General features: G+C 35.4%; 5 protein-coding genes across 5 annotated transcripts; all 5 read right to left on the bottom strand.

Moving 5' to 3' along the window:
• Window positions 1-128: 128 nt before the first annotated feature.
• LOC141665146 (mitogen-activated protein kinase kinase kinase 20-like) lies at window positions 129-986 on the bottom strand. The gene has a single exon (XM_074471129.1). The coding sequence runs from the start codon at window positions 984-986 to the stop codon at window positions 129-131; it is 858 nt and encodes a 285-aa protein (XP_074327230.1).
• Window positions 987-2,347: 1,361 nt separating this feature from the next.
• Window positions 2,348-5,461, bottom strand: LOC141665145 (uncharacterized). Its single transcript, XM_074471128.1, has 4 exons — window positions 4,726-5,461; window positions 4,144-4,334; window positions 3,617-3,674; window positions 2,348-3,366 (listed from the first exon to the last, which is right to left on the bottom strand). Exons 1-4 carry the CDS (start codon window positions 5,459-5,461, stop codon window positions 2,348-2,350), a joined length of 2,004 nt encoding a protein of 667 aa, XP_074327229.1.
• Window positions 5,462-6,031: 570 nt separating this feature from the next.
• On the bottom strand, window positions 6,032-6,946 carry LOC141665144 (uncharacterized). The gene has a single exon (XM_074471127.1). The coding sequence runs from the start codon at window positions 6,944-6,946 to the stop codon at window positions 6,032-6,034; it is 915 nt and encodes a 304-aa protein (XP_074327228.1).
• A 993-nt stretch (window positions 6,947-7,939) lies between these two features.
• On the bottom strand, window positions 7,940-8,867 carry LOC141665143 (mitogen-activated protein kinase kinase kinase 20-like). Its single transcript, XM_074471126.1, has one exon. It carries the CDS (start codon window positions 8,705-8,707, stop codon window positions 7,940-7,942), a length of 768 nt encoding a protein of 255 aa, XP_074327227.1. The 5' UTR covers window positions 8,708-8,867.
• Window positions 8,868-11,703: 2,836 nt separating this feature from the next.
• LOC141667240 (STOREKEEPER protein-like) lies at window positions 11,704-13,078 on the bottom strand. Its single transcript, XM_074473648.1, has one exon. The coding sequence runs from the start codon at window positions 12,989-12,991 to the stop codon at window positions 11,906-11,908; it is 1,086 nt and encodes a 361-aa protein (XP_074329749.1). The 5' UTR covers window positions 12,992-13,078; the 3' UTR covers window positions 11,704-11,905.
• Window positions 13,079-13,812: the final 734 nt, after the last annotated feature.

Genomic DNA, 13,812 nt, shown 5'->3' with positions numbered 1-13,812 from the left:
GAACATGTCACAAAAATTTAATAGCTGCCATGACCGGAAGGCTGGGAGCCAATGATCCCAAATACGTTATTCTTGTAATCAAGATGCAAGTAAACTTATGATCTCATATATGTTAATTTTGTAGGTTTCTAATCAAGATTTAAATCAACAAATTGAGTTATAAAGGGGTGTTGCAAAAGCCTATCACCACTCCATCTCTCTTTCTTATTCATAGTCATACACCTCCTTAAGAAATCCTTTGCATCTTTGGACATAAACCCCGGCAACGTCTCCAACCATTTTTCCTCGTTATCCTTGCTCACCATCATCATCATAAGATCTTGTTGAAGATTATTACACCACAAGGACTTGCCTACAAGCATCTCTGCCACTATACACCCGAGAGACCATATATCAATAGCTACATTATAGTTGGCTACTCCTAGTAAAGGTTGTAGCTTATGTTGATGATCATCTGCATTATCACATCTCCTACTTTTAGCCAATCCAAAATCCGCGATTTTTAATGAGTACTTGACTTCCCCATTCTTTTGTTTTGATAGGAAAACCAGAACATTATTGGCTTTCAGATCACAATGAACATAGCCCTTGTGATGCACATGACAGAGACCTTTAAGTAACATACAAGTATACTTGCTTGCTTCCCATTCTTGCATCCGATCACCGGAACTCTCTATAAGTTCTTCTAAAGTGCCTCCATTGGCATACTCAAGTAAAAGATTGTAGACTAGTTTACCGTTTTCAACACTTAAATCGTACCCGAAACACTGAACAATCTCGGGACAGTCTTTAAGATCATGTAGTATAGTATTCTCAAGTTGAAGAGTAGATGAAAGATTTGCAGTTGCTGATTTCAAGGCCATGAATGGAGGAAAAGAGGAGGATAAAAGTGGGACTGCAGGTTTTGCCAAGTAAACTGACCCCCATAACCCTTTTCCAAGAAACTTGATTTTTTCCCACTTAACAGCCTTATTGTTGATGATCATAATCTTTCTCTTTAGTTACTTTAGATTTTGTTTATACGTAGGACACAAAGAGTTGACAAGTATAATATATATACGCACGGCACGGGAGATTTGGGTTCAGAGGACTTACATTGCTAGTTACACAATCCATACGTGAATAGGTTTCTTGCTCTTCCCAATCCCAATCTACTTGGACTTTGAATTTATATACAATCTTGCTACTATAGGACCATTGACAATTATTATTTTGATTCTTTTTGCCAAAAATTAGCATAATTTTTTTCAAATCAAATATTTTTATTTTTTAAAAAAATTGTAAGTATTATTAAAAGAATCTCTAACTTTAAAAAGTAACTTAAAGTCGCAATTTTAAAAAAATCTCGAACTTTAAAACATATCTGGAATGATTCTTATTGTCAATCATGAATCTATAAAATAATTTTCATTGCAAGTAATTTTAGAAAAATCTCTGACTTTAAAAATTAGTCGTAGCCAGCTCGAAAATCAAACCATTTTAAATTATTACTGTTCTTGCTTTGCATGTATGATATGAAACTATCACTTTGTAGTATGACAAACCTTCCGGGACATCTATGTAAGAGTTAAATGTAGTATGAGAAAAATTGCTGGTGAAAAAATTTTTGCCATGAAAATTAGATGACTGTTTGGTTTTTTTTTTAATTTATTCATATTTTAAGATATAATATATAAAAATAATATTTTTAAAAAGTTTTGATGGTGAAACTGATAGTTAAAAGCTGAAAACAATTTTTTTCAAAAACACGGGACATATTTTTGCTAACAGCAGTTTTCAGAACAAAATCGTTTTTCCAGCATTTTTTAGAATTTAGCAAATACCAATATTGAATTTTTAAAAATTAGTTAACATTAGCATATCAAGTTTGGTGAAAGACGTTACTAGATGAACTGAAAGAAATTGTCGTAGGGTACATGAATTCTGATTGACACCATGGCAACAAGATTATAAATAGCATGCTCTTGAGAAAAAATATCATATTGTTGTAAAATATTAACTATATTATAATAACAGCTGGATTAAATAAAAGGGGCAGAGAGGTGATAAAAGAAATGCAAAAAAAGGAGAGATTGTTGCTGGTGTGTTATTTTCATTCAAAATTGCATGGCTTTTATAGGCAATGCAAGGAACAAGGCATTAATTGCATATATGCAATTTAAAGTGCTAGTTCATAGCCCTATTATTACAAACTCGCAATATTGACCATGTGATAATCATATTATAACACTCCCCTTTGATTGTCACTATGGATCATAGATTGCCTCATTAAAACCTTGTCAAAGAAAAACCCAGTGGGATAAAAATTTTGTCGAAAGAAAAAGAGTACAATCTCCCCTTGGAAAAACTAATCATTCTCTGAAGTTTGTTGTAACAAATCTTTAAATCGTCGCATTCCAATACTATGTCGCAACTTACCAAATGTTGAATTCGGTAATGATTTCGTGAATAAATCAGCAAGATTGTCGCATGATCGAATTTGTTGTATATCAATTTCACCATTCTTTTGAAGTTCATGAGTGTAGAAGAATTTTGGTGAGATGTGCTTCGTTCTGTCTCCTTTGATATATCCTTCCCTGAGTTGATCAATGCATGCAGTGTTGTCCTCAAACATGACAGTAGGACTTCTTGTAATATCCGGTAATCCACATGATTCTTGAATATTTTTTATGATAGTTCGCAACCAAACACATTCTCTACTGGTTTCATGAATTGCAATAAGTTCTGAGTGATTTGTTGAGGTTGCCACTGTAGTTTGCTTCGTGGATTTCCAGGAAATGGCTGCATCACAATATGTAAATACATATCTAGTTTGTGATTTTCCAAAATGAGGATCTGACAAATATCCAGCATCTGCATATCCGATCAGCTGAGATATTGAGTTTTTCGGGAAGAATAACCCAAAATCAATTTTTCCACGAAGATAACGAAATATATGTTTGATCCCATTCCAATGCCTGTCCATCGGAGCAGAGCTAAATCTAGCCAATAAATTCACAGCAAATGCAATATCTGGTCTTGTATTATTTGCAAGATACATAAGTGCACCAATTGCTCCAAGATATGGGATTTCAGGACCAAGAACCTCTTCACCATCTTCTCGTGGTCGAAATGGATCTTTATCAGGTTCTAAAGATCTAACCACCATTCGAGTAGTCAACGGATGCGATTTATCCATGTAAAATCTGTTCAAAACCTTTTCTGTATATGTAGATTGGTGGAGGAAAATTCCCGATGACAAGTGCTCAACTTGTATACCAAGGCAATATTTTGTCCTTCCAAGATCTTTCATTTCAAACTCTGTCTTTAGATATATGGCAGCTTCATCAACCTCTGTAGTTGTTCCTACAAGGTTTAAATCATCCACTATACAGCAATAATCACAAAACCAGATTGTGATTTTTTTATAAAAACACATGGCGAAATTTGATTACTAATATACCCACTCTTTTGTAAATAACGACTAAGTCTGTTATACCACATACGACCAGATTGTTTCAGTCCATACAATGATCGTTGAAGTTTAATGGAGTATATATGACGAGATTTCTTGAACTCATCCATTTTTAACCCTTCTGGGATTTTCATAAAAATTTCACTATCAAGTGAACCATACAGGTATGCAGTAACGACGTCCATAAGACGTGTTTCCAATTTATCTTTAGATGCCATACCTAATATGAAACAAAAAGTAATTTCTTCCATCACTGGCGAGTATGTCTCTTGATAATCAATGCCAGGCCTTTGAGAAAACCCTTGTGCTACAAGTCGGGCTTTATATCTAATAATTTCATTATTTTCATTTTGTTTTCTTATGAATACCCATTTATTCCCGACAGGGTTCACACCAATTGGTGTTTGGACAACTGGTCCAAATACTTCTCTTTTACGCAATGAATTTAACTCTGTTTGGATTGCGTCTTTCCATTTTGGCCAGTCTTTTCTTCGACAGCATTCATCCACACTTTGTGGTTCAGGATCAGAATTTATGTCGACATCCAATGCTACGGAATACACAAATACATCATCGATTATGGCTTTACTTCGATCCCATAATTTCATATCATGCACATAATTTATTGAAATTTCATGATTGTTTAATCCCGTATCTTTAGGGACTGAAATCTCTTCAGGAGATAATACCACGTCAGGGTTATTTGCTTCTTCTGGAGCATGTGCCACTTCAGGGGCAATTCTCTTTATTTTTCTTTTTCGTGGTGCAACATCTTTTGCACCGACCGGTCTACCACGCTTCAGGCGTGGCTTTGATTCTGTAACCAATTCTTTTGTATCTGATTTTTGAATTGGTATATTTGTTCTAGCTGGAGTATTTACTGCAGGTATATGAGATTTAATTATATTTCTAGAATCATTGAATGCGTCAGGCATTTGGTTTGCGATATTTTGCATATGGATAATTCTTTTAACTTCAAGTTCGCATTTATCGGTACGTGGATCTAGAAAATATAATCCTGATGCATTCCATGTTAGGTCTGGATTAACTTTATTTGAATGTTTATCTCCCCCTAAGGGAGGAAACATAGACTCGTCAAAATGAAAATCTGCATATCTTGCGGTAAAGATATCTAATTATAGATGTGGAATCAAAACCAACGTAGATACCTACTCTTCTTTGAGCTCCCATCTTCGATCTTTGTGGTGGAGCAATCGGTACATATACAGCACTTCCGAAAATTTTGAAGTGAGAAATATTAGGAACTTGACCAAGTACCAGTTGTAGCGGAGAATTTTGGTTGTAGGAAGTTGGTCTAATCCTAATAATATTAGCAGCATGAAGTATTGTGTGACCCCAAATAGATGTAGGTAATTTTGCTTTCAATAACAGCGGTCTTGCAATAAGTTGGAGTCTTTTGATAAAGGACTCGGCTAACCCATTTTGTGTATGTACATGAAGAACTGGGTGTTCAACTGATATTCCTACAGACATGCAATAGTCGACAAAGGTTGCAGATGTGAATTCACCAGCATTATCTAGACGAATTGACTTAATGCAATGATCTGGGAATTGAGCTCGTAATTTAATTATTTGGGCAAATAATTTTGCAAAAGCATCATTACGAGTTGAGAGAAGACAAACATGAGACCATCTTGTTGAGGCATCAATTAATACCATGAAGTACCTAAATGGGCCAGATGATGGGTGTATAGGTCCACATATGTCACCTTGAATTCTTTCTAGAAAAGTTGGACTTTCAAGCCGAACTTTAACAAGAGATGGTCGAGTAATCAATTTTCCTAATGAACATGCTGAACATGGAAGGTCATTGTTGGAAAGAACTTTAAAATCTTTAAGAGAATGACCATTAGAATTCTCTATAATATGACACATCATAGAGACGCCAGGATGACCTAATCTTTCATGCCAAAGTGTAAAAGATTTTGGATCTATGAGTTTGGAAGCAATGACATTTTGTGACTCAATAGTTCTAACTTTCATCATATATAATCCTGAGGAAAGTGAGTGAAACTTTTCTAAGATTTTCTTGTTGCTAGGATTAGCGGGAGTAAAAAGAAGATATTCTCTATTAGCCTCAGAGGTAGTTTCGATGTGAAAATTATTGAGTTGAATATCTTTAAAACTAAGAAGATTTCTAGTAGACTTACTAGAATATAATGCATTTGGAATGTGTATGTGGGTATCATTAGGTAGGACGAAACTAACTTTTCCAAAACCTTCGATTATATTAGATATGCCGAAAATCGTTCCGACTTGAGCTTCAATTTTGGTTATTTGGGTAAAATATTTCCGGTTCTGTAGAATCGTATGAGTTGTACCACAATCAGCAATGCATATATCTTCAGAATCCATTCTGTATATAATTAAGAAACATAATTTATTTGATAAGAATATAACACACTACATAGTTCAAACAAAATAAAGCACACAATACATACTACTATAGTAATTATATGAAACTAGTCTTCAGCCTCTCATATGGGAGTTTCGCTAGGTTCATTCGGACCATTAATGCTTATTCCTCCAGTTGTGATTCTCGGAAAATCATCTATATTATTGTTGGCGAAATTTGTTTCTACCATTTTCTCTTTTGATTTTTGAGAAAATTTGGTATAGCTTAACAAGATGATCTGGGGTATGACAATTACGTGTCCAATGCCCATCCATGCCGCACCTATAGCAAATATTTTCAGTTTTTCCTCCTCGCGGTGCCTTTCTTTTACTCTGTGATTCAGATTGCCACTTCGGGTGACCAGAGTTGTTATATGGACGAAAATGCCCGTGGCTCCGACCTCGTCCACGGTACCGCCCTTGGCCCCGTCCACCTCTATACCCTTTTCCACGTACATTCTGCTGGAATGACATGTTATTTACTTCAGGTAATGGGGCAGATCCTGTTGGACAGGATTGATGATTCTTAATCACCAATTCATGATTCTGTTCAGCAACGAGGAGAGTTGATAGAAGATCCCCAAACTTAGTGAATTTGCGCTCCCTGTACATCTCTGCTAAGTTGATATTGTTGGGGTGAAAAGTTGATAGTGTTTTATCGATTTTTCTTTTTTCCGTAACTTTCTCACCACACATAATAAGCCTAGAACTTATTTTGAACAAAGCAGAGCTATATGCTCGGACACTCTTAAAATCCTGAAGTCTTAATTTAGCCCAATCATTTTCAGCTGCAGGTAGATAAACTAGTTTCTGGTGATCGAACTTATCCTTTAGATTTTCCCATAAAATAAAAGGATCCTCGACTTCTAAGTACTCAGATTTTAAATCTTCATGCATGTGGTGTCGGAGAAAAAATATGGAGGTAAAGTTTTCTTCAGCCGTGGATTTATTTTCTGCCTTTATTGTATCGTTTAATTTCTTTGAACCCAAGTGCAACTTTACATCTTGTACCCATGCTAAATAATTATCGCCAGAAATGTCCAAGGAAACGAACGACAAGCTTGTAATATTTGTCATACTAAATCTGAATTAACACGAAAATTATTAAATTTTAATTTATCAATGTAAATATTACATAAAATCCTACTTAATCGGGTGCGTTAACAAGTATGCAATAATCAATGTATATATCATTATTATCATTGATAATATAAACAAATCTATATATAAAATGACAAATGGATTTTCACCCGCCATACGGACGTCTGCGCATGCAGGTTATCTCTGACCAATAATAAATTAAAGTGGACAATCCTGCATAAGTTAGTTATGGGCAAAGTTATTATCCGATAATTATGCAATTTATAAATTAAGGTTCCCACTATATTTCGGTATTATCCAAAATTAAATGGTACCGTAAAATAATTTTAATAGGCGGTGCTCCGGCCATATATATTTAAATTATTAGTAGAGGGTGTAACCACGTCTACTTCGGTCATATATATATATATAAATTATATGTAGAGGGTATAAGCACGTCTACTCATATATATGCATATTTAAATTAAAATTATACCTTCTCAGTTTCGGCAGGGTTTCGTGCCGATAACGTGTTGTAAAATATTAACTATATTATAACAATAGCTGGATTAAATAAAAGGAGCTGAGATGTGATAAAAGGAATGCAAACAAATGAGAGATTGTTGCTGGTGTGTTATTTTCATTCACAATTGCATCACTTTTATAGGTAATGCAAGGAACAAGATATTAATTGCATATATGCAATTTCAAGTACTAGTTCATAGCCCTACTATTACAAGCTCACATATTGACCATGTGATATTATAACACATGTAGATATATTCTTTACTTCTTCTTAAAAAAAATTGAATACTCAACACACATAGACATAGACATGACTACTGTATAATAAAATACTCTAGCAACTATGCTTCTACTGACTAAAGTAATGTTATCCACCTACTTAAAATATTGCTGCAGAAATACTCTAACAACTATGCTTCTGCTAAACGAATGTTTGCCGCCTACTTAAGATATTGCTGCAGGCAATTAATCAAGTTTCACCTCATCATACTGAGTTATAAAGGGGTGCTGCAAAAGCCTTTTGCTGGTCCATCTCTCATTCTTGTTCATCGTCAAACACCTCTTCAAGAAATCCTTCGCATCTTCGGACAAATACTTAGGCAATGTCATCAAATTCATATCTTTTCGAAGATTTTTACGCCACAAGGACCTCCCAACAAGCATCTCAGCCACTACACACCCAAGTGACCATATATCAGTTGCTGCATCATCACGAGCAATCCTTAGCAAACTTTTTAGTTCACGCAGACGATAATCTGAGTTATCACTACTCGCTATTTTAGCGGATCCGAACCCCCCAATTTTAACAAATTCCTCGTATGTTCCATCCTTATTCCTCGAAACAAAAACAAGAACATGACCAGGTTTTAAAGAACAATGAACATATCCCTTTTCATGCATACGACAAAGTCCTCTTAGCAACACGCAAGTATACTTACTTGCGTTCGGCTCTTGGAACCGATCAACCGAATACCTGAGAACTTCTGCTAAAGTGCCTCCATTGGCATGCTCAAGTAGCAAGTAGTAAACCAGTCCGGTGTCTGCACTAAAACCGTCTCCTACACACTGAACAATTTCCGGACAGTCCTTAAGATCATATAGTATAGTTTTCTCACGTCGAAGAGTCGATGAAGCAAAACCATATGCTGATTTTACGTACATTAATCCCCTGTACCCGGAATACCTGAATTTTGCATACACGGAATCCATCTGGATAAGGCCATGAATCAACATATTTTTGTTTTCTTTGATAATTTTTTTCTGTTTGTTTTGTGTTGGAGTTGAGAAGGATGATATTAATATAGGACAAGATTCCAAGTGGGAAGTTATGTTTAGTACTCAAGTCGGACTTGTAACTATATCTTTATTTACAAACAAGTCCATCTACTTTATATTCTTTTGTCTTCCAGACTATAATTCTTATGAGCCACTACGTTTTCAAATTTTTGTAGTATGAATGAAAAATGGTTCAGAAAAGGTTATAGATTACCTGTAGGCTGTGGGAGATACGCTGATAAAGGTTTTTGAAAAAAAAACTATAATGGCAATGGGCCTATATATCGGTGCTGCATGACCGGACCAATCAAGCCACATAGATCTTAACAGATATAACATCACCTTATTATTCAGATACATCTGAACCAAGGTCAGTACGGTAAGTGTCCGACCATCCTGTATGGCAATGTGGTTTTTCATTTAATATCAATTCAAAAATTTACGACAACCACATCATGTTTCGACTTCAATTGAATGTTTCTTTTTGTTACATAAGAAATTTAAATACTCACACACCCTACCTCGGCTGACCTCTTTGTTGAAAGAGGTTATCCACTTGACGACAATGCTAGGAATTGGGTTGAGTGATGGAGGTTATATACTGTACTCTGTCTCGGCAGTATTATGTCATAGTATAAATACCACGAAGGAGGTTTATTTAAGAGCAAATGACTTGGACAAACCTTTTTGTTGTCGATCACCTCAGAACAATCAAATGCATATTGGTTAGTGCAGATCCATATCATGCTTCCCACTTCATGCTATGGAGTACTGTTCCAAGTTACTAATTTACAGTGGCTCTAATAAGATAACATTACTAAGATTTGCCACTGGTAGGGTAATCTATAATAATAGCTCTTGTGCTGTCCTTGATCATTCCTATTGTCCCATATGACTCGCTACTTTTAGGCAAGGTTTATGTCGAGTATTTTATGGGACATCAGATGCAGCTGGGAAGCTTGGAGCATTAATGGTGGTAGCAATTGGTTTCTTCTTGTATTTGGCTCCAGACAAAGACAATGTCAAAATGAAGGCAGGATATCCGCCCAGTATTGAGCTGAAGATCGGATTTACTCACTGTGTTGGGTGTGGTGAAGCTTTTGGGCATTTTGTGCAGTTTTATGGTACTAGAGTTGAAACTAAAGTCTGTCGTGGGTAAATGAAACCTGCTTTTTATTGATTGCAACTTGCTTAGGCTTCATTATGCTTAAGAGTGTTTTTTATAAAATGTAATTTAAAGCCATTAAAGGTTTACCGTCTTCTTTGCTAATCTGAATTACATGTATACTTACAGATTTGTAATAAATTTACCCTGAACTAGCCAGTAAAAACTTTATACATATATCCCGGGTAAATTATGAACTACAAATGACTAGCTGACTTCTCTTGTTTCTGCATCTCTGCCCGAAATCTGACAATGAATTCTTCAGCTCTCTCATTAATTCCATACATTTGTGGCGATGCTAACATCAATGACTCCCACATTTCATCCGCATTTGGAAGTTTCTTCCTTTCGTTTATGTCGTCTTGCCAGCTGCTAGTTATTGACTCTGCACTAACTTTTTGTTCAATAAGTTTAGTCTTCCCTTTACCTAGCTGGATCTTGTGGATCTGGTTGTATGATGTTGCTGTACTCGATTCTTCTTCATTCACAAAGAGCTGGTCTACATAAACCGGTGGTGGAATTCGTTTCTGAAGCCTGAAACGGTTATCTGAGAAAACCTTGCGGAGTCTGCTAGTTCCTCTTCCACGTTGGCGATAATATGGAAAGGATGACAAGGCTGGCCAGAAAGCTGGTTTTGTTTTAGCTTTAAACCGATTCTTCGTCTTAGGTTTCTTTATGGCCTTGGACATTTGGAGCTTGTGAAGGTTTGTTTTTATTTTTTTGGTAAAGACACTCCAAGACTTTCTAGCTGATAGAAGCCTCCTAACGCTGAAAAAAGACATGGGAGGAAATGCTTGTGTACTGGTTAGCGAAGGGTTCATAGGAAGTTCATATATAGATGGCCATTGCGTGTCACCCAGGCTATACTGTACTACTACTTAGTTCCTACGCTACTTAACAGAAAGCATAATTAGTACAAGTACGAAAAGTGGTCAGGCTTCACTTTCATTTATTAGAAATGGATATATACTAGTACTGTATTAGTATTCTAGTACACAACCTACGCATTGTGCTTTTGATATCTATGTAATCCCCGACTTGTTAAAGATTCTTTAGTAGCTTAAAGCTTAAGCACAAAGCAGAAATAAAAACTCTAAACATGCTTATTCTCGCTTTTTACAAACAATTGCTTATTCTCTTTACACACCTTAGGAAAAGTAACAAATAAGTGCACTCACATTGCTACGCCCAACTGAATATAAATCAAAGATGAGAATTCTGAAGGTGCATGCAAAAGCTTCTATACTGCTCTTACACTTAAACATGAGGTAGAAAAGGTTGTATCGCTAAATACATAAATGGCCATGTTCATAGCAAAACACATCAGAACTACATTTACTGATTACTAGTAGTAACTTGCAACCTATATTGTCAGATTAATGGCTAATTTCAGAGAATGCTGAAAATTCTAGTGCAAACCTGTCGACAAGAGCTGCAACATTCTCCCTACCAGATTAGTTCACATACCAAGAAAGTGTAGTTGGGGTATGAACAATGTGAACAACAGGTAGAAATGGCAAGAGAAGTGATTGGAGCTCACCTTTTATAAGTGCATATTGATGACTACCATGACAAAAACATTTTTTCTTAGCAGCAACTAGGGAGCAGTTAGGAGCTTCAGCACAATGATCACGGTGACAATTAAACATAGTACGGTCAATATCCAACAGTTAGACGGATCAAGCAAATGAACACTGACAACTACATACTACAAGCAATAGGAATTATACAATGCCAATCAAATTCCATAAAATAAACTACCACTTACCTAAAATTACTTTAAGAGATAAGCAAGTTCAACTACATAATCATGATAACAATAATCAAGAACAGAAATGTTCTAACCGGGAAAAAATTCGCCAATTTGGCTCAAAGCCACGAAAACTTACTCGACCATATTAGACATTTAACCTATCACTTGCGACTTAATTCTACTTAATACACTTTGGGAGCTTCTAATGAGAACTTAAACGAGCAGAGAAATTGGGAATCTAAGAATCTGAAGTTTCCAGGTGAGCCAACAGTGCTTGAGCACTCGCCTTCTCCAAATCCAGCCTCTTAACATACAACTTCAACTGGTCCACATATAAATTCTTCCAATTCTTCTCCAATTCACTCAACTCAGCATTTCCAATCATACGAATATTATCCACCAGGAAACTTTTCATTAACATCGAACAAGAAGCATCCGACTCCCACGCTCTACTCAAATACGGATACATTCCCTTAAAATCCTTTCCTCCATCCTCCTTTCCATCATACTCAACATTCCCATTCACTCCATTTTTCACCACATTCCCGCCTTCCACATCATCACCCTCAACTCCATTCTCCGCAACATCAACCTTCCCATTTTCCACCACATTCCCGCCTTCCACATGATCACCCTCAATTCCATTCTCCGCAACATCATCGTTCCCATTTTCCACCACATTCCCTCCCTCCATATCATCACCCTTCCCATCCTCCACCACATTCTCATCCTCCTTATCTTTCGTACCATCCCCTCCCCAAATGACCTCCGAAAGCTCAAACAACTGAACATCATGTGGCTTGACAACCACACCATTCTCAACTCCACCTCTCTCAACATTAACAAAATACTTATTCTTCAACCTCCTCATCTTATCCGTCATCTGTTTTCTCGAAACGTGAAAGCTAATCGAGTCCTGAACAAACTCGAGAAACGCATTCGTATCCGAATAAGGATCCTCGCCTTTCCGTAACTTAAAATCAATCATCCCTTGCAAAATAGCAACCTCATCTTGTTCACACCAAAGGCGATTAACAGAACCAGAACCACTTGATTTATCAACCCTAGCTTTCTTATTAGAATCATTAAACTCATTTAATAGAAGGTGCTTGGGTACTGATCTTATACGAGATGATTTTGATCGAGGGGAATCGTTTTCACTTGGTTTGGGGATCACCATAGAATCAGGATCCGACCCGGATAGCTTGTTAACTTCGGATTCGGATCCAGATCGGTGTTCAGAAGTGTGATTCTCAACGTGATCGTCAGCGGCAGCAGCAGCAGCAAGAATGTCGATCGGGCGAGAATATCGCTTTCGGGCCATTATCGTAAAAGGCTAGGGTTTCGATTTCTTTCACTGTTTGATGATGACAATTGACCCGACTCCAACGTCTTTTTTATTTTTTATAACTAGTTTACTTAGCCGTGTTTTGCAACTGCATTCTAAAATAATGTTTTAATTTGTTTCTTTTATATATTTTGTATCTAATTTTTATTATTATAAAAATTATGAATAATCAATAAATATAATAAATCATAAAGTTTAAAAGGTTGTTTTCTTGTTAAACATGTTTACTCCAGTGAGTCGTTTTTCATCATTCATAAATATAATATCATAAAATTATATTATTCATTAGTCAATAATCAATGTAATATTTTTTTCAATTTAATAATATAAAAATTTGAGAAAATTACGACAATATATATAAGAGGCGTCCGTGCTCGTGTTCTACTCTACTATAACATATATAATATATAACATACTTATATAAAGATTTCAAAAAATATTGAGAAAACATATTTATAGATACTTGCCTTTATAATATTTCATAGGCTAAAAATTAAAAAAAAAATCAGAAAAATATAATATGATAAGTTAATTTTAAGAAAAATAGGAGAAATGATATTAAAAAGGATATTTAGAAAAATATGAAGATTGTAAGTTGATTTAAATATAAAGTAGAAGTTTTTGGATAATATTATGATGGCAAAGTTGATTTAAAAAATCTAAATGGAAGATGTTTTATAAACTTTAGAAGAATATTATGATGATGATAAATATTTTTAGATATTCGTATTTATAATAGTTCATAGATTAAATAATAATATATAGTAAGTTGATTTTTGGGGGAAAGCGAAGAAATT

This window comes from Apium graveolens, chromosome 6, assembly GCF_009905375.1.
Source record: "Apium graveolens cultivar Ventura chromosome 6, ASM990537v1, whole genome shotgun sequence".
Lineage (NCBI taxonomy): Eukaryota > Viridiplantae > Streptophyta > Magnoliopsida > Apiales > Apiaceae > Apium > Apium graveolens.
This window is presented reverse-complemented; position numbering and strand designations above follow the sequence as displayed.

Excerpts from the sequence above, each read along its gene's own strand:
- LOC141665146 (XM_074471129.1), bottom strand. The coding sequence starts at position 986 with ATGATCATCAACAATAAGGCTGTTAAGTGGGAAAAAATCAAGTTTCTT.
- LOC141665145 (XM_074471128.1), bottom strand. The coding sequence starts at position 5,461 with ATGATGAAAGTTAGAACTATTGAGTCACAAAATGTCATTGCTTCCAAA. Across the intron at positions 4,335-4,725 it reads TCCGCTACAACTGGTACTTG|TAAATACTCCAGCTAGAACA; the intron begins GTCAAGTTCCTA and ends ATATACCTGCAG. Across the intron at positions 3,367-3,616 it reads GACGTCGTTACTGCATACCT|TGGATGATTTAAACCTTGTA; the intron begins GTATGGTTCACT and ends ATTGCTGTATAG.
- LOC141665144 (XM_074471127.1), bottom strand. The coding sequence starts at position 6,946 with ATGACAAATATTACAAGCTTGTCGTTCGTTTCCTTGGACATTTCTGGC.
- LOC141665143 (XM_074471126.1), bottom strand. The coding sequence starts at position 8,707 with ATGTTGATTCATGGCCTTATCCAGATGGATTCCGTGTATGCAAAATTC.
- LOC141667240 (XM_074473648.1), bottom strand. The coding sequence starts at position 12,991 with ATGGCCCGAAAGCGATATTCTCGCCCGATCGACATTCTTGCTGCTGCT.